This window comes from Camelus dromedarius, chromosome 3, assembly GCF_036321535.1.
Source record: "Camelus dromedarius isolate mCamDro1 chromosome 3, mCamDro1.pat, whole genome shotgun sequence".
NCBI lineage: Eukaryota > Metazoa > Chordata > Mammalia > Artiodactyla > Camelidae > Camelus > Camelus dromedarius.
Window position 1 is genome coordinate 46,474,299 of NC_087438.1, and position 25,784 is coordinate 46,500,082.

The window sequence follows — 25,784 nt, forward strand, 5'->3', positions numbered from 1 at the left end:
GATTCAGATTCTTTGTGTATCTGTCAATTGGAATATTATAGATTTTATTAATTTGAGTTTTTTTTTTTTTTTACACACACACACTAAAAGAACCTTTTTAACTTTTGTAATTTGACTTTTTTTTTTACACTTCCCACTTTGGTATTATTAGATATCCCTAATCCTTCCTTTTCCTACCTCTTGTTTCATATTAAATTATTACATATACTACATCTGTGTATGGTCTTTATCCTATTCCATTGACCTGCTGTTACCACACTGCTTTAAATAATGTAGCTTTATATTACTATCAGGACAATACATTTTAATATCTGGTAACAGTAGATCCTCATCATTCCTCCTTTCTTAAAAATTTATTTGCCAAATTTTCAGCCTTTATTATTAATGTCAATCAATGCTGTTCCTTTAACAAAACCATAAGTGGTTTATATGTTATCACCCTATTGTTTTCTCATCTAAGTAGTAATATCTTTTCACTAGAGATCATAATTAGATAAAAGTTTTATTATAACTGCTAACGATGTAATGCATCACTGTGATGCTAATATAGCAATATTCCCAAAAGGTATTAAAGATTATTACTATGTAATATTTATAGAAAGAAAAAATAACTTTAAATGGTCTAAAACTCAGCATCAAAACCAAGAAGTTAACTCAGAGTGGCCTAAGTGCCAGAATTCTGTGTACCTCTGGCTACAAAATGTCACCACTCTGACAAAAAAGAAGCTATAAAGGTAACTAGCAATGACTTTGAATACACTTCTGCTAAAATCCCACCATTAAAACCTTTTTATTGAAGTTAACTTAAGGAAATTATTTTTAATTTTTAAATAACTTGATATGGCAAATAAAAAATCCTGAAAAACAAAAATAAGATAAATGTATTTCAAAAATGAACATTCAGTCATTCCTATTGTTGCTTGAGCCAAAGATCCCTATAGTCAATCTAAATAATTAAATTTTTTTCTCAAAAATCAGTTTTTTTGCTTTTAAGATACTGGCAATTATTGAAAACTTCACAAAATATAGTAACATAATTTATAAATAAAATATGTCAACACAATATATTAATAATTTCTTACAGAAAATATTTATTTAAGCTGCCTCCTAAAATTTAGAAATTCCTGGAAACATACAACTTCTGAAGATGTAGTAGCATTTACAGTCCTTCTTCAGTCTCGATATAAACAGCTCTCAGTTCTAATTTCAACTGGTTTGTCTTCAGTACCTGATATTTGACGGCAAAGAATGGGATCTTTTAAGAGTTCTTGTGTAGCTTTGATCTGTATGAAAGTGCTGAACTGAACAAATGCAGTTCACAGAATTAAAAATCTGAACGCTTGAATGGACACAGTCACACAAAATGGGGAATTCTGAAGTTTTCTGCCAGCGATTTCTTAATGGAGAATTGTCTTTCATAGGACTTTTTTCTTTATTCTCTTTTGACATGTTATCTTTGTCTTCCAAAGCCCGAGCAAGCATGTAACTAACTTTTCTTTGATGAGCCAAAGCTGCTTCTTTATCATTCAGCTGCATGCATAGAAATTTAAAATGGACCAATTAGTAAATCACAGAATACAGAGCTGTAGTCATAAGTATTTCATGAAAATATTCAATCTTCATTCTGTCAAGTCAGTCAGAGTGAATAAATGAATTAAGTGTCCACTGATTCCTTAGCATCATGCTACATGTTACTGAGGATATTTTTTTTTTAAGAAAGAATAGAAAACAGCATTTTCTGTTGAAAATTGTTTAAGACAACTGAAGAGAAAGGAGAAAAAAGTATATATATACATGGTGTGTGTGTATGTATGTATATATAATATCAACATGTACTTATCTCTGTGAAAGAATGTTGAAGTTATTTATATATAAAGTTGTTTTTATATATTTATATGCAAATAAATAACTTCAATACTCTTCTGTAGATAAGTATATTCATATAACCTGGGTTTCTTAGTTTAGTCATCTGTGAAATTGAGGATAACAGGGCTGATTTCAAGGTTGTAATGATTAAAGGACATGCATGAGGAAGTTCCTTGAACACTTTAAAAATTCCTGAATAAACAAAGTCTTGTGACGAACTGTATATATTAATGCAGATGACAGAGATGCCTGTACTTAATTATAGGAAGCCTCCTCTTTTCAGAGGTGGAGGTTTAAACTTGCACAAGGAATGCAATGGATGGGAGACATGGGTAGTGTGTGTGGGGTGTTTAAGTAGATTGAGACCGTAATTCTCGAAAATGGTGCCTAAATTGGGAAAAGCATAAAAGTCACATACTTGACTGTGATAGAGTTGAATTTAATAGGAAGCAAAAGAATTACCTTCTCTACAACCTCTAACAAAAAGTAAAGGTACTAACCAAATCTGTTAGCATCTGAAAGACTTCCTGAGAATCATCCTGATCATCAGTGCTCTTAGAAGGGAGCATATTCAGCAGTTTCTGCCCTAAGGTCTTCTTACTTTGTGATGGTAACCCTAAAGTGGAACATGAAAATCCAGCTGAGACATAACAAGACACTCACTGATGTACTTCCAGGAAAACAGGTAAGTGTGAACCAAGGCTGATTCATTCCTAAATCAGTCAGGACCTTGTCCTCTTCAGGAGACCTCTAGCACGACTGAGTCAGGCAGCACAGTGCAGTGGGAAGAGCAGACTTTAGAGCCAGGACGGCAGACACAGGTGCGAGGGCCGCAGTGAGAAACAGCAACGCCCGTCCTGCCACTGTCTCATCGCACAGCCGCTCCTCAGCTCCCCACAGTGGCTGCCCCGTGGGAGAGAATGCAGCCCGTGCTACCAGATCATCTCAGTCTTCCAGAGGAGCCAGCAATCCAGATTTGTATGTGAAATCTCCCAATTTAAATGTCAGCCACTTACCCACATTATTTGAGAAACCACTTCACTTCCCAAAAAACAAGTCTGCAGACAGGTAGCCTCTGAACCATGCAGGCTCTGCCTTAGAGACAGCAAGACCTGGACTTGAATCCCCATTTAGCCACTTCCTAACTGTCTGACGTTGGACAAGTTCTCTGAGCTTCATTTCTTCCCCTCCAGAATGAGAATAATAGTACCTATGCTCTATTGTTGGGTTGCTGTGCTATTAAATAATAGAGCATGGGCTGGAGGAGGGAACAGGCAGTTAGTATAGAAGGGGTATGGAGTTTCTGTTTGGGAAGACGAAAAGAGCTACTAAACTTGTGTATACTTGTAAAGACTTCAGAGATGAATCAATTATTTTCAATTTTGCTTCCAGTCTCAGTACCTTAATGGAAGGCAAAGATTGGGAGCTATGCCTCTCAAATCATGTTTTCCATTCAAAAGTTCCTGAATTTTGTAAATAGCTAAGAAAGGTAGGAATTCGGGAATATAAAATAAGTACAAGTGCTGAAATGAATATGAATCTACCTCTTCTTTTCTTCTGTCTCCTGGCTCTTCTCCCTACCTTCCATCAAAACAATTAAGATCAGATTTTTAAAAGGATTTGACTTCAGTTAACAACACAGAACACCAGGGCTGCCCTCAAAGAGTATTCCTTTAAAAATTTTGCAATCCAGCTCCTATTAAGGGCCCCACTGAGAGAAGAGGTGTCTGAGGAAGATCACCTACACATCTATTCATGGTAGAACTAGATACCCGTCATGTTGTCCACTGAGTCCTAAAATGCTAAATACATTGGACTAAGTTTGCTGATTCCCCTGGCAAATCACTTACCTCAAGTTCAACATTAAGGTTATATCTTCAGCTTTTATCAAGGAATTATTATAGAAAACAGCCATGTAAATAGTGATTTTGTATTTCTTATAAATGACTGTTGAGGACTTAGCTATTAAATTTGCTCAGTGGCCCCTGTCTCATGTCAGAAAACTCTTTTAGAAGTTAATTTCAGGACAATGTGGAATTCCTCTTTAAGGATGAGAGTTCAGGAAAATTATTTCCCCCCCTTTGCCCTGACTTCCATCCAGCTGACTCTGAATACATAGCTTTTATAATCTGCTTTTACCCACTTTCACAGTTCTTGTTTACTACTTCTATTTTTTATTATCTCTGTAAGCAATTTACCATGAGATGGGTAAAGTTTAGTTAATGAAGCTAAAATTCCCAACACTTGACCCATATACTAATACTAATATGCAATGTTGAAAGGAAATATTTCAAACAAAATAGGTATCTACTGTTAAGTTTCAATTTTGATACTGTAAGATTCTTACTGGTCCTGAACTCATCTGAAAATGAGAGATATTGGAATTAGGATTATGGATTTTGACAAAGATTTAGAAATGGGGTCATGTCAGAATTTTAATACGAAAACATTTACACTTAATAAACTTCACTGTAATCTTTCTTGACTGAGAAATGGTTTCAAATTGGAATTTTAAATTGAAGCAATTTGAATTCTGAATAATACCGATAATTGAAAATTGAGATTGACCATTTAAACTAGATCTCTAAAAATAACACCTTTATATTGGACAGTCTGCCTATTCCAACTGTAATTTTATTCTCTTATGCCATTTCTATACATTTTGTTTAATACCACAATGACTCAAGAATGGCCATGAATTTTTGATAGGTTTGTGAACCAAAACCTTAACTTGTTTCACTTTTTATAGGAATACTTTATTAATTTGTCTAACTTAAGATTTCTCCTCTACCACTCAGTGTCTTACCCAGAATCACATTTCAGTAAAGTTTAACTAGATATATTTAATGTTGGGTTTCACTGCCATTTTCCATATTAATTTCCCTTTGGCAGCTTCACTTTAATCATCTAGTGCTCTTACAAATTTTTTCCACTAAACATGATCTTGTTTAAATGAAATAGAGTACTAAAAAGAGATTGTCCTGTCATTTTATGGTCTTATCTGCACAGGTTAACACCCCAGTGACCCCCTTTTTCCCACAGTTGCTAAATTTTTAGATATATCACAACTCTGTGAAATTTCAATTATATTCTCCATGTTAACTGTGCTTATTCAACTATAGTTATAAACAAAAACAACTGAAATTACACCCAGTTACTGCCATTATAATTCATATTTACCATCTTCTTTAAGGTGCTTCCAATTTATCCATTTTGTTGGTTTCTTACACATTTTATCCATTTGTGTAAATCTTAGTGCCTGGTCATTTTTCCTCATTAATTGTTGCTCAAATGCAATTCTGAATGCATCTGCCATTATGTAGGCTTCTTCTTTACTCTTCTGCAAAAGTCCCAACTGGTTTTGAAAGAAAGTTTGAGAGGTATCAGAGACAAAACCAGAACAACTGTTGCCTGGATGCTGAATCAGATTAGCAAATGCAGTCTCTGTGCCAGCATGAGTCTCCTGCCTGCCTTTGAGCTCTTTCATCTGCTTAAACTAATTGGCACTTGTCATTCTCTTCTGCAGTAGCTGCCCACTCTGAACTAGATTACCAGAAGTTCCCCTTGTGTACCTGTCAATTCCGTTAATCCAACTCTTAGACTTCATTACCCTAGACAGGCCCTGCGTGTGTCCTGGCCAATGAGGAAGAAGGGAGGATGCCAAAGGCTGCATCTCAGTTCTGCCTTGGGCCACTCCAGACAATACCAGTGGAAACAGTTATGAATAGCATCTTTCACATACATCCCATGGCTGACTCTGATCTTTGTAATCGTATGCTTTTCATAATATATTGCTTAATGTTTAGCTATTTGCTTTCCTATATACTCTGAAGACTTTAAATTCCATACTTTCAATAAACATGAAATATTTTAAAAATTATGGTCTACACTCTATTTATTATTAAAGCTTAATTACAATGGCAGCTGTCATTTGATTAAATGCCAGACATGTCCCTGTGCTAAACATTGTATGTCTACTGTCTTTTATTTCTCACAGCAACCTTCCAAACATTATTACAGTTTAACGTATGTATCCAAAAGCCACAGAGCTGGAAAATGATGGAGCTATGATTCAAAGTTAGGTCTGGCTGGTACAAAGGTACCTTGCAACTTTTCTAATAACCTTCATGTTTATCTCTCCGTTAATCAGTGTTGCAGAGCCTAGTGATTTTAGGCATGTGTGCCTTTTCCTCTAATATCTAGTAATTTCAGGGCCATACATAGACAAAAGAAATACGAACTCAGAAAATACTGAGTAAAACATATGCAAACAACTTGTTGGAACTATGTAAACAAAATACAGTTTATAAGTTAATGTTATCATAAAATTAAGGGTAAGTTCCATACCCAATGAATACTAGAATGAAGCTGATTATTGCAGATACTTCACTTATTCAACTGTTAGTCGAGAAACAAAACCCAAGCTTTTACTGTTTTGATAGTACAGTACCTCCTGTTTGAGCTGAAGAAGCATTTTCCGAGTGGATGCTGCCATTTTGGCACAGGCACAGGGGCTCCCTCTGGGACCATGACAAACACAGGCTCCCAGGACTGCAAGCTTTAAATCCAAAAGCATTATCCCATTACTAAGTGTCATACTGCTTAGCCACACACAGAGGGGCACACACACATATCCATGCATATTTTATTCAAGCATCTGATTCAAAGAAATGAAAACAAAAATAGTAGGAAGATGAGACTATGATTTCAGGACCCAAGTGGAAATAAACTACAAATTTTGAGAGAATGTTACTACTTGGAACAAAAACATAAATTCTACCTTCTTTTCACTCTCAAAAACCTTTAACCTAGCACTGGTTTCCCTCAGTCCTGAGTCCTTGGCAGGAACTTGACCTAGCAAAGTAAGTATTAACATCTACAATATGGATTTCCTGTGACTGGGCTTGGCCTGCTGCCCAGCATTCATTACCATCAGGTCCTGCTGGGAAAAGATGCATGCTCAGAAATGATGAGTGCATTTTAATGTCAGTGAGGAAAACAATCATCCCTCCAAGCCTAAAAAACTGCTCTGTGATCATGTAATGTGTTCTTAAATATTTCTTGGCTCATCCACTGTTCTGGAATTGCATAGGGGCCTGATCACTCAAAACCTGTCTATTGATCACAATGAAGAAAAGAGTCCATATGGGTCACTTCTGGTTGACCACTGCAGCTAGAATAAAATTAAGAACTGTTGTACTTTTTAAAAAAAACCCACTTGGCAACTAGCCACAGATTGCTTTCCCAACATATCCCGGCAACTACCAATTTAATGGGGGCAGTCTATGTAACATATTGTGCCATATCTTTTAAAGTTTCATGTGGAGCTTACTATGGAATTATTGTCTAAACTTCCTGTTGCTATAAAATTTCACAGGAATGGATTAGCTGAAAATTGAATCCTAATTTAGAACTGTTTAGAGAGGAAGATTCCACTCTCTCTTTTAGTGTAAAGGCTATTACAGAAAATTCTTCCTCACACATATTCACCTTATAGTTGACTGGAGCGTACAAATGGTGGCTGTGTGGTAGATTGGTATCTTCCCTTCTCAACTTCTGGCTCCTGATAACTGTCCCTGCAAAAGCTGCTGCCAAAAGTAACTTTCGACCTGAGTAGGGCCAATGTGAAAATGCAAGGTTTCTGCAAGGAGCTCTGAATCCTAATTGTACTTCCTTTCCTTAGTGCTCCTTCATCAGCTGGCTCAGGGCCCTTGTTCCTGCCTAGGCCCTGGCCCACTCAGGATTATAAGAAAGCCTTCTTTTCCAGAATTTTCTCTCAGTTCAGTTTATTTTCCTGTTTTGTTATTACACTAGTTTTCCACCCAGGCAGTAGAGCATGATGATCAAAATTACAGACTCTAAACTCTACCTGGATGTACTTCCCAGCTCTACCACTTAGTAGCTTTGTGACTTTGGGCAAATTACTTAACCCTTTTGTGCCTCTTACCTCATTTGCAAAATGAGGATTTAATAGTACTCAGCTTATCTGGTAGTTGTGAGAATTAAATGTGTTCATCTACTTAAAGCACTTAGAATCTGGTGCTTACTAAGGACTATGTATTTGCTATTATTATTAATAGTTTCTTTATTTGAAGTTCTATAATGTGAATGGCTATCCCCTCTCACTCCACTGTTATACCTGCTCATTTCTCATGAGTCCCCAGGACACTTTTTATCTTACCAGCCAAACTTCCACACTGTAAGACATTGCACACCTCAACAAGCAATTAGTAATCCATCAGCAGCAGACCTTTCTTCTGAACCTGGCTCAACCCCAGATTGACCTTGTCACTTCAGGAAAGTAATTGAAACTATCTGAGCCAGGGTTTCCTCCTCTGTAAAATGGGGATGGTACCTGCTTTGCAGTCTTCACAAGATTACTACGATGATCAGATTAAAAACTGTGGGAAAGTACTCTGAGGCTGTAAGCCCCTATTCAGGAGAGACATTGGTAACAATAGTTTCTGCTAAAACTGTGGAAAAATGAAATACAAAGGGCAAGAAGTGGCTAGCACATCCCCTCATGTCCAAGAATGTCATCCCTGAAAGGTATGGTACCAGCAAGGCTGGAGAATGGACCTGGGCCTCTCTCAAATTGCTAAGTATGGTGCTGTCCTAAAAATGGAGCTGATGGCGATGGCAGAAAGAAAACGAAAGAGGAAAACTTACCCCCTGCTAAATTTTTGTACCTGCTTACCTACCTCAAGACCTGAAACCTCTGTAAAGCCACTTTTACCCCGACACGTGTTTTCCTGAGCCATCTTCTGCTGTTTGATATCAAGCATGGCAAGGGCCTCCAAATACTGCTGATTCAAAACTAGGAGGGACCATATGAAGAAGTGTTCGGTTATGAAGTCTAACCCCACCTAGTTACACCAACATCATATACTCATCTTCTAAGCAAGGCATGTACAATAACTACCCCCATCTGTCAGACAGAACAGTGGGTATCAAATGAGATAATATACACATAACACTAGATAAAATGTTACTATTTTTAATGTGGAAGTTTCAACTATGGAACCAAAGTCTGGTCTTCATTTGCTCAAAGAAAATTTGTAGAATTTTCAAAAAGAGAACAAACAAGGGCTAATTTTTCACCCTTTATGGACAGTGAGGCCCAGGTGATGAGATTTCATATATTTTATTAAGGTCAACTGTATCAGCTCTCCAAACTCTAGCAGACTTTTCTATTAAGAGTTTTCACAAAAGGCTCTCAACGCAAACATTTAGAACCAGAGGGTTCCCTGCTATTTCCTGGAGAGCAGAAATCAGTAACTTTTATTCTCCTGTTGCAGGGTGGAATGAGCAAGGGTAGTGGTTATCAGCAGCTCCTGTCCTGGAGCTAACATAACTCGGGAGAAATCTCTACGTCAAATCACTGGTGTGGAGAAGCACCATCTATGTGTGTGGTTCTCACCCAGAGGCTTTGCCACAGTTCACTTACTACACTATGTAAAGTGCTTCTCTCAGGCCCATGACCTGATTTAGCACTTATTTTATCCCTTCCAAGCCTCCACATTAAAACAGTTTCTGCGAAGAAGGGACAATCAACATCGTCTCTTAAAATTTTCCGAAGAGTTGGTACCACTTTAATTTTCTTAAAACACTTTAATAGGCTTTCACTAACTTTTGTCGTACAGTGCCTTATTATACAAAAGATATATTGTGTGTGTGTTTCTATACACATAATATATGTAAGAAACTTCAAATTCTTAAGGAGTCCAAAAATGTTTTGAAAAATTAAAAATATTTGTATTAGGGATATTCGCAGAAGACACTTTTATAAGAAAAATAATGCTGCTTTGTATAGTTATATATGTATATTTAATACTATATTTAATGTACAGTTAATACAATTTTATACTTTTCCTATAGTGTTCCATTAAAACATACATTTACTCAGGCTCCTCAAACATCAGGTGCTCTACCATTTTGTTTTACACTGAGTATAAAAACTGAAGGATAGATGGGGAACTGGGGGGATTGCTTAATGGGTGTGAGGCTTTATTTTGGAGTGATGAAGCATTTTAGAACTAGATGTTTGTACAACATTGTAAGTGTTACGAATTTTTCACTTTTAAATGGTTAATTTTATGTGAATTTCACCTCAATTTTTTTAAAATTAAAAAACTGCACTGATGCATATCTTTTCTCTTTCATCCTTAATTATAGATTACTTCAAAATGTTACCACTTTGTCTATTGATATGTGTGTTCTGGACATAGGACATACTATATAAAACTGATCTTTTAACATAATATTTTTGAAGAATTATCAAAGTACCACTCTTTACTTACTTGCATTTTCAGACTTGAGCATTTTAATTTCTTCTGTTTTCAGTTTCAGAGTTTCTTTGAGGACTGCATTTTCACAGTTTAGCCTGGAAAAAAGTACTCTCCAAATAACTAATACAGTAACACTTTGTAATCGAATTAGAATATTTTTATTCCGTAATTAGAACAGGAAAACCCAAATATAATTTTTTCTATTTCAGAACAGTCTAGGATTATACATGTAACAAAATGAAAACAATTTAAAGGAGTGTGGTAAGGTTTTGAACCTACTGTTAACCCTTCTGTACGCTTAGCTGTGAAAGAATCAGGACCAGAAATATCTCTAAGGCATCTATTTTGAACACTCATTCTCTTTACTAAAGTTTCAGTCAACTTTTAATAACCATTTGACCACCAACTAAATGCTTAGGCTACCTTCCAAAATTTGCATAAAAAGATACATAGGAGGTACAAACTTCCAGTTATTAAATAAGTCCTGGAGATGTTATGTACAAAATGGAGAATATAGTTAACAATACTATACCATATATTTTTAAATTGCTAGGAAAGTAGATCTTAAAAGTTCTCACCATAAGAAAAAAAGTTGTAACGATGTATGGCAGTGAATGTTACCCAGACTTACTGTGATGATCATTTTGCAATATATACAAATACCAAGTCATTACATTGAACACCTGAAACTAATACAATGGTACATGTCAATGATACCTCAATTTAAAAAAAGGTACATAGGGAGCTTTATCTGCTGAATAAAACTTATAATTACTTACAAGAGTTCCTAAATCGCCCAGCATTAGAGGCTTATTCAAAAAAATCTCGAAATTAAAAACAGTAGCTGGAGGGGAGGGAAATAGCTCAGGGCCAGAGCGCATGCTTAGCGTGCATGAGGTCCTGGGTTCAATCTCTGGTACCTCCATTAAAAAAAAAAATTATTTTTAATAATAAAAAAAATAAAAATAGTAGCCTGATCATCTGGTTTAATTTATAACTTTAAATAAAATATCCATCAAGACATTTTGTGATATTTGTGGGGAATGTTATATTCTGTGCTCAGGATTGGCTACAATTCATTAAAACAGTGGTCATAAAGTTAGTTTCTTAATTAAAAAAATTTAAAAATAATACTCTTGGGTTTTTTTTATTTAAGTGAAAGCAAGTTTATTTAGAGAGATACACTCTTCACAGAGAGTGTGGTCTGTCTCACTCAGAAGGGAAAATGCCTTAGGAGATACATACTCCATAGGCAGAATGTGGGCCATCTCAGAAAGGTGACAGGGAGAGAAGCCAAGAGGTGTGGGGTGTTTAGTTTAAAGTAAAAATAGATACGCACTCCACAAAAGGAGAGAGAGAGACAGAGAGGGTATGGGGGTGTGGGTGTGTGTGTGTGTGTGGGTGTGGGTGTGTGTGTAATGAGTGGGAGGATTATTGCAACTACTTTGGGGAAGGCTCAAGGATTTAATGTCTTGATTTTTATAAGTATATTATGGTTACAAGTGAGAATGCCCCCTTTTAAAAAAATACATACAAACTGAAGTATTTAGAGTAATGGGGCCTTATATATGCAATTTACTCTAAAAGGGTTTAGAAAAATACTACCTCTATATTCATGCATTTTAACTACAAAGAAAGAAAGAAAGAGAGAATGATAAAGTAAATGTGATAAAGAGTTAAAATTTGGAGAATCGGTGAAAAATATATATTATTATTATTTGTACTGTTCTTACAACTTTTCTGTAAGTCTTCAATTATCTCAAATTAAAAATTAAGAAATAATAAATTAAAAAATTACACACTAAAGCCATCTATAATCCCAGGTATCAAATCAATTTCTCAATGAATGACCTTATAAGTCTGCTGTAATTTAAAGTTACTAAATAAATTTGCACTAATAAGAGAGTTGCTCAAAAGATTTTGTTAGAAAAAACAGTGCCAATAATAAAGTAACTTGGGAAACATGGTCTTAAACTGTATTTTAATATACAGTTTATACTATTTTTTTTAAAAAGAAAATTAACAGTAACAGAAAAATAGGAACTGGTAAATGGGTAAGCAATGTGAATTTTACATTTACAGTTAGCTCAAAGAAGAAAAAACCTTAAGCTACATTTGAATTACACACATTTTAAAAGACTTCCAAAGAAAAATTATAAAATAATAATATTCAAACCTGTCATATTTTTGGATCCAAGATTCCTCTATATTTTTAAATCTATTCTGATCAAATTCTATTTCCCACTGCAAGGCATTTATTTCCTATAGAAAGAAAAGAGCACTTCTGTGAAAAAATTACTACAAATAAATCATTTCAGGACACATGAATAGCTGAAATAAATCATTTAATCATTTCATAGAAATAGGTTAAGAGAAAAAAACTAATTATTGCTCAAAAAGAGTGACATTTGTAAACACATATAACACACCTCTTTAGCACTCAAAAAAGCTTTTCTGAAGCTTGCTTATTAGGAGGAAAATTTCAAACTGTTTAGCCTCAAAATTAGCTGGCCTAATAATGAGGTCCTACTGTATAGCACAGGGAACTATATTCAAAAGCTTGTAATAACTTATCATGAAAAAGAGTATGAAAAAGAATACATATATATATATATATATGTATATAACTGAATCGCTATGCTATATACCAGAAACTAGCACAACATTATAAATCAACTATACTTCAATTAAAAAAAAAAAATTGCTGGCCTGAACCAAGATTTTTCATCACCTTCAACACATGTAGACCCCAAAGTACACTACTAGGAATCTAAGCCCAGGACAGTCCCATCAAGGGAGGGTACAAGAGGCACAGGAATGTGACCATCTAGGGTGAAGATGAGATTGTCAGAAAGAGGCAGGCTTTCGGGCAAGCAGAGGAAGGAAAATAGGAAAAGAAGAAAAATAGGAAGTGTCAACTTGGCGGGCTCTGCCCATGTGTTTTGGATTATAAGCTCCAAAATAGAAGGGACCATATGAAGTTGAAGCACACCCAGCAGAGAGTATGCACAAATGACACATCCTTTGGTACAGTGGTCTCTAAGGAAACTGTATTTGAAAGCTTACTGTATTGAACAAGTCTACACTACAAGTGGCAAATACCTTCTCCAAGGATCTCTTTTGTTCCACAGTTTTTTGAAGCACTGCCTGGGTATGACTTGTGGCTTTGCCAAATATTGCCTAAGAAAAATAAAGATCATTTATCAGTAGAAATTAAATTTCTAATTATTTCTATGTGCACCTTTTTTTTAAAGCTAAAACCATACTACTTATTATTGGAATGTGTACACCATGAAAGTTTAAAAGTAACTTCTTACCATGCTTTGAAGAATTTTCAGTGCTTCCTCTTTACCTTCAAGTTGTCTTTGAGATGCCTCAAGTTCAGTTTTCAAGATTTCTACCTCCTAAGGAGAAAAATAAAACTAGTCTTCCTCTCTGCAAGATATGCAACCCTAAATGATCAATTTGGATAGTTTACATTTAAACTCAACATGCACTTTGACTCGAAGCACTTTGACCTTACAAATGAGGTTGGAAATTCTTCCAGGCTTTATAAGTGGACCAGAAGAGGCCAAAATTGAGACCCTCACTATCAGGTGCCAGTTATGACAGAAAGTCCAAATTTTTGCTTTTACCCATTTAGGCCATATAGCTAATAAATTGGAGAAAAATCTTTGGACCACATAAAACAAGCACATGATCATCCACACAGCTACAGTAGCTAGTATGCGTTGAACTGAATTCCCCAAAAAAGATATGTGCAAGTCCTATCCCCGGTACTGTGAATGTGACCTTATTTGGAAATAGAGTCTTTGCACATATAATCAGTGTCATCCTGGATTAAGGTGGGCCTCAACACAATGACTGGTGGCCTTATAAGACAAGGGAAATTTGAACACAGACACACAGGGCAGAAGGCCCTGTGACATTTCAGAAAGACAGAGACTGGAGTGATGCAGCTGTAAGCCAAGGACTGTCGGCGGCAACCACCAGAAGCTAGGAAGAGGCAAAGAAGGATTCTCCTCTAGACCCTTCAGAGGGAACATGGCCCACCGACACCCTGATGTCAGACCTCTAGCCTCCAAAACTGGGAGAATCAATCTGCTGTCTCTAAGCCACTGGTTTGTGGTACTTTGTCAGGGCAGCCCTAGGAAACTACTAGAATAGCTTTCACCAGAAGAATCACAAATGCTTAGAATCACTAAGTTGGGCTTCCTGTTCCCCAAAGGGTAGGCACCTCACAGAAACTCCTCCTCCCAGCAAGACAGATGGCCTCCTCAGGCCACCTGGGGTACTTTCTGAGCCTCTGACCTTAAGGAGGTTAAATTAAGTCAGGTTATTTCCACACATACAGGGAAGACAGATGGAAAGGAGTGATAACTATTTTCTCCAGGAGGAGATTAGAGAAAGAAGGTCGACTAAAGAAGTGAAGAAAGAGAAAGACAAATATCATATGATATCACTTATATATGGACTCTAAAAAATGATACAAAGTAACTTGTTTACAAAACAAATAGAACACATGGAAAACAAACTTACAGTTAACCAAAGGGGAAGGGTTGGAGGAGGGATAAATTAGGCATTTGGGATTAACAGATATAAATTATTAAATATAAAATAGATAAACAGCAAGAACCTACTATGTAGCACAGGGAACTACCTTCAATATTTTGTAATAACCTTTAATGGAAAAGAATTTGAAAAAGAGTATATACATATATATGCATAACTGAATCATTTTGCTGTACACCTGAAACACTGTAAATCAACTATACTTAAAAAAAAAATCAGAAGGTAGAAAAGAGAACGTTTACAGAAACAGCTTTTTTGAGAGATGAGAAGACTAAGAAACGGAGGAGGCCAGTTGGAAGCTATGAGCTTGACACTGTGGCTCATGAGACTATCTGGAAAGCCAATATCTGCCTTCCAAACCATATTAGTACTACTTACACAAAATATCTATCAGTGGACTTTATTCCCATGAGAATTTGTATATTAACCAGAGCACCTACCTCTAAAGTTTCATGAAGATGTTGCCTTAATTCCACATTTGACAACTCTGAATTAGAATCTATTAGGGAAAAAAATTTTTTTTAATATTTTCTTTAACTGGTTAAACACAGGATATTTGTTTACAAAATATGAAAAACAGGCTTCACTTAAATTGAAAAGAGAAAATAATTGTAACAAACCAAATAATGATAAAAATGGATAGCTTAAGACATTCCACAAATGAAAAGACACAGGAACGAGGAAGGTGAGAGGGGAGGGTATAGTTCAGTGGTAGAGTGCATGCTTAGCATGCACGAGGTCCTGGGTTCAAGCCCCAGTACCTCTGTTAAATGAATAAATAAACCTAATTACCGCCCCCACCCAAAAAAACCCCATGAATGTTGGTGAGTGAAATAAAACAATTTTGGCATTTGGCTTAAGCCTGATCAATATCATGATATGAATATCTAAAAAAATAACCTGAATTTAATTTCTTTCCAAGAAGAATGACTAGAAGCTCCTGTAACTTGAATTATTATCTCCTTAATGTAGTCAATTGAGACATTAAACTGAACTTCCTGGGTGCTTCATTTTCATGGTGTTCTCACTGGCAACAGAAAAACATTAAAGTGGTAAATCACAGCAAGAGGATAAGAGGTAAAAAGAAGCAAAAAAATTTTTCTGAGAATATTTTGAGGGACATTAAAAGTTTCTTGAAACAATTTTTTTCTTTGTTATTCTGAACTTTTATCAACATGATAGTATTCAAGGGAAAACCTAAATTCTGTTTTTACTTTGATGATTCAGGGCTACAAGGAGGGACAGAAGTGACACTGGCTTGACAATGACAAGTTCTGTTCTGTTCATACTTGTGGTAGGCAGAATAATGGCCCCCAAAGATCTCCCTCCACTTCCTAATCCCACAACCTATGAATACATGGCCAGAGGGGCTTTGCAGGTGTGAATAAATGAAGTACTTGGAGATAGGGGATTATTCCGGATTACCCAGGGGGGCCCAATGTTATCACAAGGGTCTTCATAAGTGAAAGAGGGAGACAGGGGAGTCAGTGTCAAGAGTGATTCAGTGTGAGAAAGACTTGACAGCCACTGCTGGCTTTGAAGATGGAGGAAGAGGACCACAGGCCAGGGGACACAGGCTCTAGAAGGTGGAAAAGGCAAGGGAATGGATTTTCCCCTAGAGCCCCCAGAAGGAAGGCAGCCCTGCCGATACCTTGATTGTAGCCCAGTGAAACCTTTTTGGACTTTTGAGACACATAATAACTGTAAAATAAAAATCTATGTTATTTTAAACCATTAAATTTCTGGTAATTTGGAAATTGCCTATTGGCAATAGGAAACTAATACAATATACTTACTTGGGATAAGTCAACTTTGATAAAAAGACAAAAGTCCATAACCTAACAAAATACGCACTCACACCATTGCTGTTACATCTTGTTAACAACGCAGTGGTATTTCCTCATGTAAAGACATCATATCTTGATGTTCAGTTTTCAACATCTTGCTTGTAAAACAGTATCTATCCTCTATGCATGATAAGGAATTGGAAGAAAACTATATAAATAATCCCATCCTAATTTCAAGAATAATTTTGAAGGATGGAGATAGATCCTCGGCTGCAACATGTTTTTTGTAAATCTGAACCCATGTTCCTTAATTATTTTCATGTTGTTCTAATTTGTGTCTGTTCCACTTTGGTGGGGAAGTTTCACAATGCAGATTACAGAAGATTCAATCACATAGGAGCTGTGCCACACGCAGTGCAGGCTGGGACTTGCCCACCAGGTCCCGATCACTTCACTTCGGAGGTGTAACATTTTCTCACAGTATGACTCTGAATTTTTATTCTCTCTTTAGCATAGAGCATAATTTATTTTTAGTTAGGATAAATTAAGATTAATTTTGTTTTGATATTTTGGTGGAATTTTATGACATCCCTAAAGCAACCCGAAGTCAATGTGCTCTGCCTGTACTCTCCTTCCCCAGATAAACACCAGACCTGCAGTGCTCAAATGCCACCTCCTTAGAGAGGCCACCCTTGACCCTTGCCTGCGATGGCAGCACCCGGCCCCTCCAATCACTAGCTTTTCACCTACCACTGCTTGATGTTCTACAGTGATTGATTTGCTGGTTTATTCTGTTTCCTCTACTAGAATGTGAACTCCATGACATTAGGTCCTTTGACTATTTTGTTCACTGATGCTGTTCCCAGAGACCAGAACTGTCCCAGACACCTACTAGGTACCCAGTAAATGTTAAATAAGACAAAAAAAAAAAAAAAAAAAAAACCCAAATGAAGTACACCACTACTTTAGAAAAAAAGCAAGGAAGGCGATCACTTACTGATATAACTAACATACATGTACTGATGCAGAGTAACTACTATACTCCCCAATTTGCATAATACTTGGAAATAGAAACACTGATTACTTTCGTATCATCACCAGTCCCTAGACGTGAATAAAGATAAATGTCTAAAATCCACGATGGAGACTCACCTTCATGTGTCGGAGGGGTGACACAGGGCAGAAAGGAGGAGGAGGAAGAGGACACCGGGCATTCTTACCAGTGCTACTCTGTCGTCTGCGATGGGAAATTCGGGTCCCTTCCAGGTACGTATCTGGCACGCTCTTATGCTTGGAATACTGAAAAGTGGCTCTGTTTCTTTCTTCCTTGTTTCTTGAAAATGGGGGAGGACTAAAGTTCTTCCCATCTGATCTTTTTCTAGACGTAAATAAATGTGAAACTTGCGCTTCATAAATCCCGCCGGGTCTTCTTCCAAAGCCATACCCTAAATCGCCTTCTGCCGTGTCTTCGTCCTCTGTCTCCCAGGCCGGCCCCTCTGCCTCGCTCGGCGGCCTCGCCACCTTGCTCATCAGCCACGTGCCTTCTTTACCATCAGGATAAACAGGTTATCTGCAGTTAAGAAAAACAGTAGTTAAAAAGCCATCAGTATAATAAAAGTTGGGTTTGCCAGGGAAGAAAAGTCCATTTTTTAAGAAAAAAAAATTTCTGTTGAAGTATAGTTGATTTACAATGTTAGTTTCAGGTGTAGAGCAAAGTGATTCAGTTCTACATATACATACATATTTTTTTTTCTTTTTAGATTCTTTTCCATTATATGTTATAATAAATTGAATACAGTTCTCTGTGCTCTACAGTAGGTGCTTAGAAAAGTCCTTTTCTATACTATGCAGGCATAGCCCACAAATGCCCCTTGTAATCCAATTCAAGGTATTTAACATTCCAGGACTTTTTAGGTAAGAAAAGATCCAATTCCTTATTTCCAAGGAAGCAGGAAAGGCTTTTACTGAATCCAATAATCTACTGATCAGAACACAGCAGGGCAGCCTTTGCCAAGGAAACAGAACATTCTTGACACACAAGCTTGCGAAGGAAAGGGTTCAGTTTTCATATGCTTAAGATCTGTACAAAATTCAGAAAAGCCTCTGAAAAACCGGCTTCCAATGACTAGGACCATCCTGCCTCAGTCCCTCAGGCCCTTGACGGACTTCAGGTGCTCGGGGCTCTGACGCTCTCTCCTACAGCTCCACTTGGTTCATTTTCTATTTCTGTGCACAACACAATTAGGAGACGTTTTGTTGGGACAGTGATAGGTGGGATTGTCCCTGCCGTTGTCCCTCCCTCCCTTTCTCAAATCATGCCACACCTGTGTGCAAAACCCTCCACTGTTTCACAACACAGAGTAGAAGCCAAAACCCTTCCAATGGTGAGGGGCCTCCCTGCTCATCTTGGCCTCATGCCCTCACCCTGGGTCAGAATGAATGAGCCAGACATTCCTGCCCCGATGCCTGGACCGCTCTTCCCCCAGACAGATGCACAGCTGGTCTCTCACCTCCTCTGGGTCTTTCCTTCAGTGTTACCTTCTCAGTGGGGCTTTTCCTGGCACCGCATCTAAAACTACAAACTCCTCCTCCCTATCCCACTTCTCACCTCAATTTTTCTCCTCATCCCTTAGGACCTTCTAACATAGCACAAAAGGGAGAGCCCAGGGAAGCAGGAGGTGGCTCTGGCCTGCCTGTGATGCTTCTCAAAAGGTAGGGCGACCGGGACAGTTCCTCTGCCAGAGCCCAAACCCACCCCCAGGGCCCTGAGTGGACTGCAGGCTCTACAAGGTAGAGATTTTTATCTTTTTGGGTCACACTGCATTCCCAATGCCTAAACAGTATCTGAGACATGATCCATGCTCAATACACACTTTTAAATAAGTTAACGAAGGAAGGTAGGAATCAACAAACTGAAATACTTGCCTCTGGGGCAGAAAAATAAAACAGTCACCTCAATAAGGCTCCCCGTTGGATAACTGGGGCTAACTCCAGGTAAAAATGCCCTGCAGAGACAACCCCATCACTGAGCCCTCCTGTGCAGAGACAGCGGTGGGCACCTACCTGGTGACACTGGTCCACCTGGTGGCTGGAGAGCCCGTGAAATGCTCAGCCTTGTCCCTCAAGTCCAGAGTGCAGTTAAGAGGGACTTTCGCCACCAGTCATTTCAAAATAGCTGCTTTGCTGAAGTGGTTTAGAAATATTTCATCCTTGTCTCAAGACTCACTTTTGAAAAAAAGGAAAATAGAGGGGAGGGTATAGCTCAAGTGGTAGAGTACATGCTTAGCATGCACAAGGTCCTGGGTTCAATCCCCAGTACCTCCTCCAAAAAATAAATAACTAAATCTAATTACCTCCCCCTCAAACACACACACACACACACACACACACACACACAAAAGGAAAACAAACACATCTGACATCCTTTCTAAATATTCTGCTGTGTAAGTAGTTGCTTACCAGGACGTTCAAAAATAATTAAATCTCAGCCTTGTATTTTTGCTGAAGTCTCTCTCTTAGTCTCCCACTATTAAAACCACATATAGATGCCAAATAAATCTATCATGTTTGAAGGGTCTGTTGTTTTTAGGGTCAACATTTTCAACATTTAAAAACAAAGGCCCTTAATAGACTTGAAGAGATACATCATAAAAGAAGACACGTAGATGGAAAGAGGCTCGTGTCATTAGTCATGAGGGAACTGCAGATTTAAAGTACAATGCGACTCCCCCACACACCACTGCCAATTCTGGGTGTTACCGAGGATGTGGGCATCCACATCCACTGCTGGCAGGAGTATTAAATGGCACAACCCCTGTGAAAAAGTACAACCCCAAGTGACCCAACAATTGCATTCTTAGTATTTACCCAAGAGAAACGAAGACATATGTTCACACAGAAATGTCTGCATAGATGTTCATAGCATTATTCAAATTAGCCAAAAAACTAAAAACAACCCAAATGTCCATCAACAGGAAAGTGGACAGACTGTGGTACATCCATACAACAGAATATATTCAGTAATAAATAATAAATTTCTGATATATGCAATAATACGGATGAATCTTACATTATGCTAACAGAAGAACCACATACTGTATGAAATCCTGGCAAAACTAATGTACATGACAGACAACAAATCAGTGGTTGCCTGGGGTGGGGAGGTTGACTTCAAAGAGCATGGGGGAATTTTTCCAAGGTGATGAAAAAGCCTTATATCTTGACTGAAATGATGGTTTGTAGTCAAAACTCATCAAACTACATACTTACACTGGTACATTTTATTATATATGTAAATTATACTTCTTAAATAATGTTTAAAAAATTCTTTTAAACACAGAAAAAAATAAGGGACATTTTAACTGGATTAGGGGGAAAGATGAGATGTTAACCAGGTGTGCCCTCCTAGATAAGAAAATTATTAAACTGGATGCCTTAAACTGGCAACAGTTTTAAAAACAAGATATAATAATAGCTGGCATTAGTTGCTTGCTTTCTGTATGCTGGGCAGTATTCTAAGTGCTCTACTTAGATTATTCTATTTAATCTTCACAAACACTTTGCAAGATAATACTACTATTGTTTAAGTATAGACAATTAAACTGAAGCACAGAGAGGTTAAGTAACACAGCTAACAAGAGATACAAGCAGATTCTGAATCCAGGCCCTTGATGTCACATACTCTCAGACTCTCTCAGCCACTGCTTTCTATCTTTCAGAGAATTTCAGTGAGATTAACATCAAAGTAAACCAAGTTTTCATTATTTATGACATCAATTACAACTGAGAGTAAAAGTCTAAAACTGCTAGTTTGGGCAACACTCCACACTATATTGGAGCCATTTTATCCCTCCAATTTTTTTATAAAATCATCTTGGTTCCTTTACAGGTTTATTTCCTAAATAAGTGTGTCTATTTTCATTTGTCAAGGTAGGTAAGAAATTACTTATTGAATCAAAGAATAATCCCAAAGAGGCCGTGTTTTACCTCTAGTAAATGCAGCCTCATGCGTCTGTTAAGGAGGGTGTGGTCAGGGTCAGGAGGCCAGCAGTGAAGACAATGGACTTGGTCAATGCAAAGGAAAACAGCAGTAAGAGGAAAGGGTAAGCAATCACAGGATCAGCTCAGAGTATTTTTCAACAGGCCGCATCTATTCAGGCCTCTGTCTTCCCACTCCTCAGAGCTGATGAAACATAATGAGCTTTCACATGGTCTAAGGCTCTGTTTCTTAAAATGTAACTTCGGGAACTGTTGGCTGTGTACTCTCCTGCTTTTATGTACTAATAGTAACATATATATGTAATGCGGTCAAACTGAACCTGACTTTTGGAACACATTCCTTCTAAGAAAGGGAAAATGTTTGAAGTTACTAGCATTCCATTCAAGCAGTTTTAAACACATTCAGTGCTGACAACCAGTGGGGCAACAGGAAGTGGGACAGAGAAGGCCCTGACTTGGGGGCCTGGGTTCAAATCTCACACCACCACTGGCTGCTCTGTGATCCTGGGCAAGTCACTTAACTTCTCAGAGCTTGTTTTTGAATCTCCAAAACAGGTTTAAGCATAACTACTTTATAGGGGTATTTTGGGTCCCATCAATATGATATATTTGAAGTCAATATTCACTGAATATTAGTTTACTCATTTGTTAAGTAAGGGAATTGGATAAAATTCTTTGGTTCTTCAGAGCTCTAAAATTCTGGTTCTATATCAGCATTTTCTAAAGTGTGCCCCGTGGAACCTGGGCTCTGTGGACTTTTAGGTGTTGCTAGGAATAAAAGGGTCCTTTTGGTTTTATTAAGGCAAATGTCTTCCTATGCCAGTCCAGGCATACATGACTTGCTCAAAATTACACAGGTAGTGGCAGAGCCAGAACTAGAAGCCATCTCTCTGGCTCCTGGCCCCCTTGGGAAAGGCCATGGGATGAACAGACTACAGGCTAAGAGCAGATAATCGACTTTTCCACTAAAGCAACTCTGAAAAGTGATGTGTGTTTTCCTAATTTGCTAAATCCAAGATCTAGCCTCATTCCTCAGGGTCCTCCACCTCTGCAGAAGCCGTGATACCACAGACTTTCCATGTCCAGGCCACAGGGCCATCTTGGCTCCTAACCCAACAGGAATCCCCAGCTACCTCCTATCTGTCCGCTGGGGCTCCCTTTCCTCTTCTTGTCCCCTCTGTATGTTTGGCTTCCACTCCTCAACACTCTTAAATACACATCTCCAGCTGGGTATTCTGCCAGCAGTTCAAATGCAGCTTGTTCAAAAAACAAATTGCTTGCCCTCTCCATCCCCACTCCAGGGTTCTCCTTAGTCCTCTATTTCTGCAAATCCATCCACCATGCTCCAAAACACCCAGAGCCAAAACTTTGGGATTTCGGGGTTGTTTTTTTTTTTTCTTTTCTTTTTGATGTCTTCAGTTCCTGAGTTCTCTAGGTCCACAAAATCTCCCCAAACCATGTTATTCTGTGTATATCAACTTCAGAGCCATGGTTGAATTTCTGTGACCTTTCCTGGGCTAAACCAATGCTTCCCTAAGTGATCTACTGTAAGCCATCCTACACACTGTTGCCTAGTCAATCATCTCCAAGCACAGACAAAATGATGCCCCCCTCTTGGCCCGAAACATTCCACAGCTCCCATGGCATATACAATTAAAGTTAAGTGTCACCTTGTTTTCTATAAGGAAACTCCAGTCTTCACTTCCTGTGCCATCTGTGTCAGTAGCCCCTGGGCATGTGCTGTGCTCCCTCTTTTGTACCTGCTCCCAGGCTCCCTCAGCCTGCTCTCCTAAAAGCCTCTGCTGGAGCCATTCTCCAGGAATGCATTCTCCTCTCAGGCCCCCTCAGTTCATGACAGCCGCTCTCTCCAGTAGCCTGACTCCCCTGGGCCAGAGGTGATTTCTCCTACCTCTGAACCCTTCCAGCTCTGTGTTGCACCTTTCAAATAGTCCTTACTTCCTACCTAACTTGCATTTTTATTGCACTGGGGGCAGGGAACACGTGTGTCTCATTTACTCGTGTATAACAGGTGTTCCAAAGACATCCATTGGATGGAACTGAAAGACAAAACAGATTCCTGCCCATAAAACTTGAACTAGAAGCAGCCACACCCACTAGCCGGACCCTCCTTAGCAAACAAGTTGATCAAACAGACAGCTAATTCCTGTCAGGCTTGGCAAAAAGGAACTAACTTCAGCTCTTTCGGTAAACATTGGTCTGCTGCATATCGCTGTAGGATTCTGTTTAAATTTTTATGTTAAAATAATTTTAGACTTACAGTAATTTGCAAAGATAGTACAGTGAGCTCATGTATACCCTTAATACCTCTAATGTAATATTAAGGTATACTTATCAAAAATAAGAAATTAACACTGATGCATGCACCTAACTGCATAACCAACATACATAACTAAATTACCTCCTTTATCAAGATTTCCCCAGTTTTTCTACTGAAGTCCTTTTTCTGTTCCAAAATCCAATCCAGGACACCACATTGCATTTAGTGGGCTGTCGCTTTACAGTTCAAAATTAATTAAAAAAAAAGTTAACAAAATAATAATTAGTAGCGGAAAGAGGCATAAACAGTCTTTCAATTCTATTCCTTATTTCTGCAATATCAGACGGGGCCATTAAACTAGCGAAGGAAGGAGCCAGTTTGCCAGCTCGTCCACAACCTGCCGAGTTTCTCGAATCTGCGCAGCTCCGCCCCGGGGGTCTGTCCCCCGCACCCTCCCGGGTAGCCGCAGCTGGTGGGGGAAACCGGAACCCCGCCTCCGTCAGCAGGACCCTGCCGCCTCGCGCCGCTCCCCTCCCCCGCTACCTTAGCACGCTCACCGGGCCCCCAGCCTCCGCGCCGAGCGCGCCGCCGCTACTCCAGCGACGTGACCGCGCGGCGCGGCCCCTACCGGAAAGGTGAGCAGAGCAGCCTGGGTTCCGGTTCCGGCCCCGGCCCCGGCCCCGCCCCCGGCTTCTGCGCCGCCGCTCCAGCTCACCCCGTTAGCCTGCCGGGCTGCTGTCTCTGTCCGACTCCGAGGCACTTAGCTGCGCCAGCTGCGCGCAACCGACTTATAAATAATAGCTCGAGACGTAGAAAAACACGAAGAGACCGGGTGTGCGTCAATGAAGGTAAAATTACCTGGTTGAAACATTAGGCGTCTAGGAGTCGCGTAAGAGAAGGATGGAGCTGAGCTGTAGCTCGGCGGTGGCGGTGGACCTTGCAGAGCGGACTCTCAGTGCTGAGAAACGAGGGGGCCTTGTAGGCCAAGCGAATTCCCGGGGCAAAGGCGAGGCCGTGGGAAGGACAAGAGGGTAGGCCCTCTGGGTCTAGAAAGCTGCTACTCCCGCAACCCATTGTTGCGGATTTCATGAGAAGGGCCGTACCTCCCTCTAACCCCAATAAAAACGTGCTGGGTCATTAGCTTTTTCACCTTGGTGCAGTGATTTTGATATCATTCCCTAATTCTCAACATCCTTGAAATAGCTGAAGGAATTTCATAGTGGTCAGAAAAACTTGGCCGGATTCAATGATTACTCTGGTCTAGAAATAAACTAATATCAAAGAAAATTCAATTAACAGTTAAGAAGGAAAAAAGGGAGGGAAGGGTATAGCTAAGTGGTAGAGCGGGTTCAATTCTCAGTACCTCTGTTAAATAAATAAATCCAATTACCTCTCCACATTAAAAAAAAAAAGGTTTTTTTAATTAAAAAGAAAAAGGAAAAAAGGGAATTTTATTCGAACCAAACAGGATTATGACCTGGAAGACAGGCTCTCAAAAAGCTCTGAGAGCGGTTCTCTTAGAAGTCCAAGGCACAGTCATACACACTTTTGAGGCTAAGGATCAAACATCAAAAACGACATACTGATATTTTACATAAAGTTCACCAACGTTACACAGTCCAGGTATGCACGTACAGAGTGAGCATCGAGTCACCATAACTGTACAGAGTTGGGAAAGAATGCTATTATTTTAAGAAATTACATGACTAGCATCAGAAGAAAGGGAAAAATTTGTCTTTACGGTGGAGCAGGCGTTCCCATCTTTGCGGAGCTCTGGTTAATGTGTCCTGCAGATGCACCCTGCACATTATGGAGGGAGGGAGGAGGCCCAAATGGACAGAGAGAAGTTTGCGATTAACTTTTCTTGTCCTGCCTTAAAATGTTAATTTTACTTCATCATTAATAAACCCTGTTCTCTCAGTAACAAGCTTCTCAATCCTCCGTTCCTCCACATCCAGTTCACATTTCCCATATCCACCCATTTCCCCAAAGGAA

At 38.7% G+C, this 25,784-nt stretch overlaps 2 protein-coding genes across 6 annotated transcripts in view; one reads left to right on the forward strand and one right to left on the reverse strand.

Moving 5' to 3' along the window:
* Positions 1 to 5,746, forward strand: part of CDK7 (cyclin dependent kinase 7) — a 33,972-nt gene extending 28,226 nt beyond the window's left edge. Inside the window, exon 12 of the mRNA XM_031446373.2 lies at positions 2,610 to 5,746. Coding sequence (XP_031302233.1) covers positions 2,610 to 2,620 — 11 coding nt within the window. The 3' untranslated portion in view covers positions 2,621 to 5,746. The remainder of the gene's footprint in view (positions 1 to 2,609) is intronic.
* CCDC125 (coiled-coil domain containing 125) lies at positions 1,068 to 24,424 on the reverse strand. Of its 5 annotated transcripts, XM_064481203.1 has the most exons (14): positions 24,347 to 24,385; positions 23,931 to 24,025; positions 21,500 to 21,576; positions 17,734 to 18,083; positions 15,167 to 15,225; positions 13,472 to 13,558; positions 13,257 to 13,334; positions 12,331 to 12,416; positions 10,167 to 10,249; positions 8,568 to 8,683; positions 6,317 to 6,424; positions 5,047 to 5,221; positions 2,367 to 2,482; positions 1,068 to 1,530 (listed from the first exon to the last, which is right to left on the reverse strand). In XM_064481203.1, exons 4-14 carry the CDS (start codon positions 18,041 to 18,043, stop codon positions 1,222 to 1,224), a joined length of 1,527 nt encoding a protein of 508 aa, XP_064337273.1. In that variant the 5' UTR covers positions 18,044 to 18,083; positions 21,500 to 21,576; positions 23,931 to 24,025; positions 24,347 to 24,385; the 3' UTR covers positions 1,068 to 1,221. The 5 variants fall into 5 exon arrangements, with proteins under 5 accessions (XP_064337273.1, XP_064337268.1, XP_064337261.1 ...); XM_064481198.1 differs by lacking the exon at positions 21,500 to 21,576 and having other exon boundaries at positions 24,347 to 24,390; XM_064481191.1 differs by lacking the exons at positions 21,500 to 21,576; positions 23,931 to 24,025 and having other exon boundaries at positions 24,347 to 24,424.
* Between the last annotated feature and the right edge of the window lie 1,360 nt (positions 24,425 to 25,784).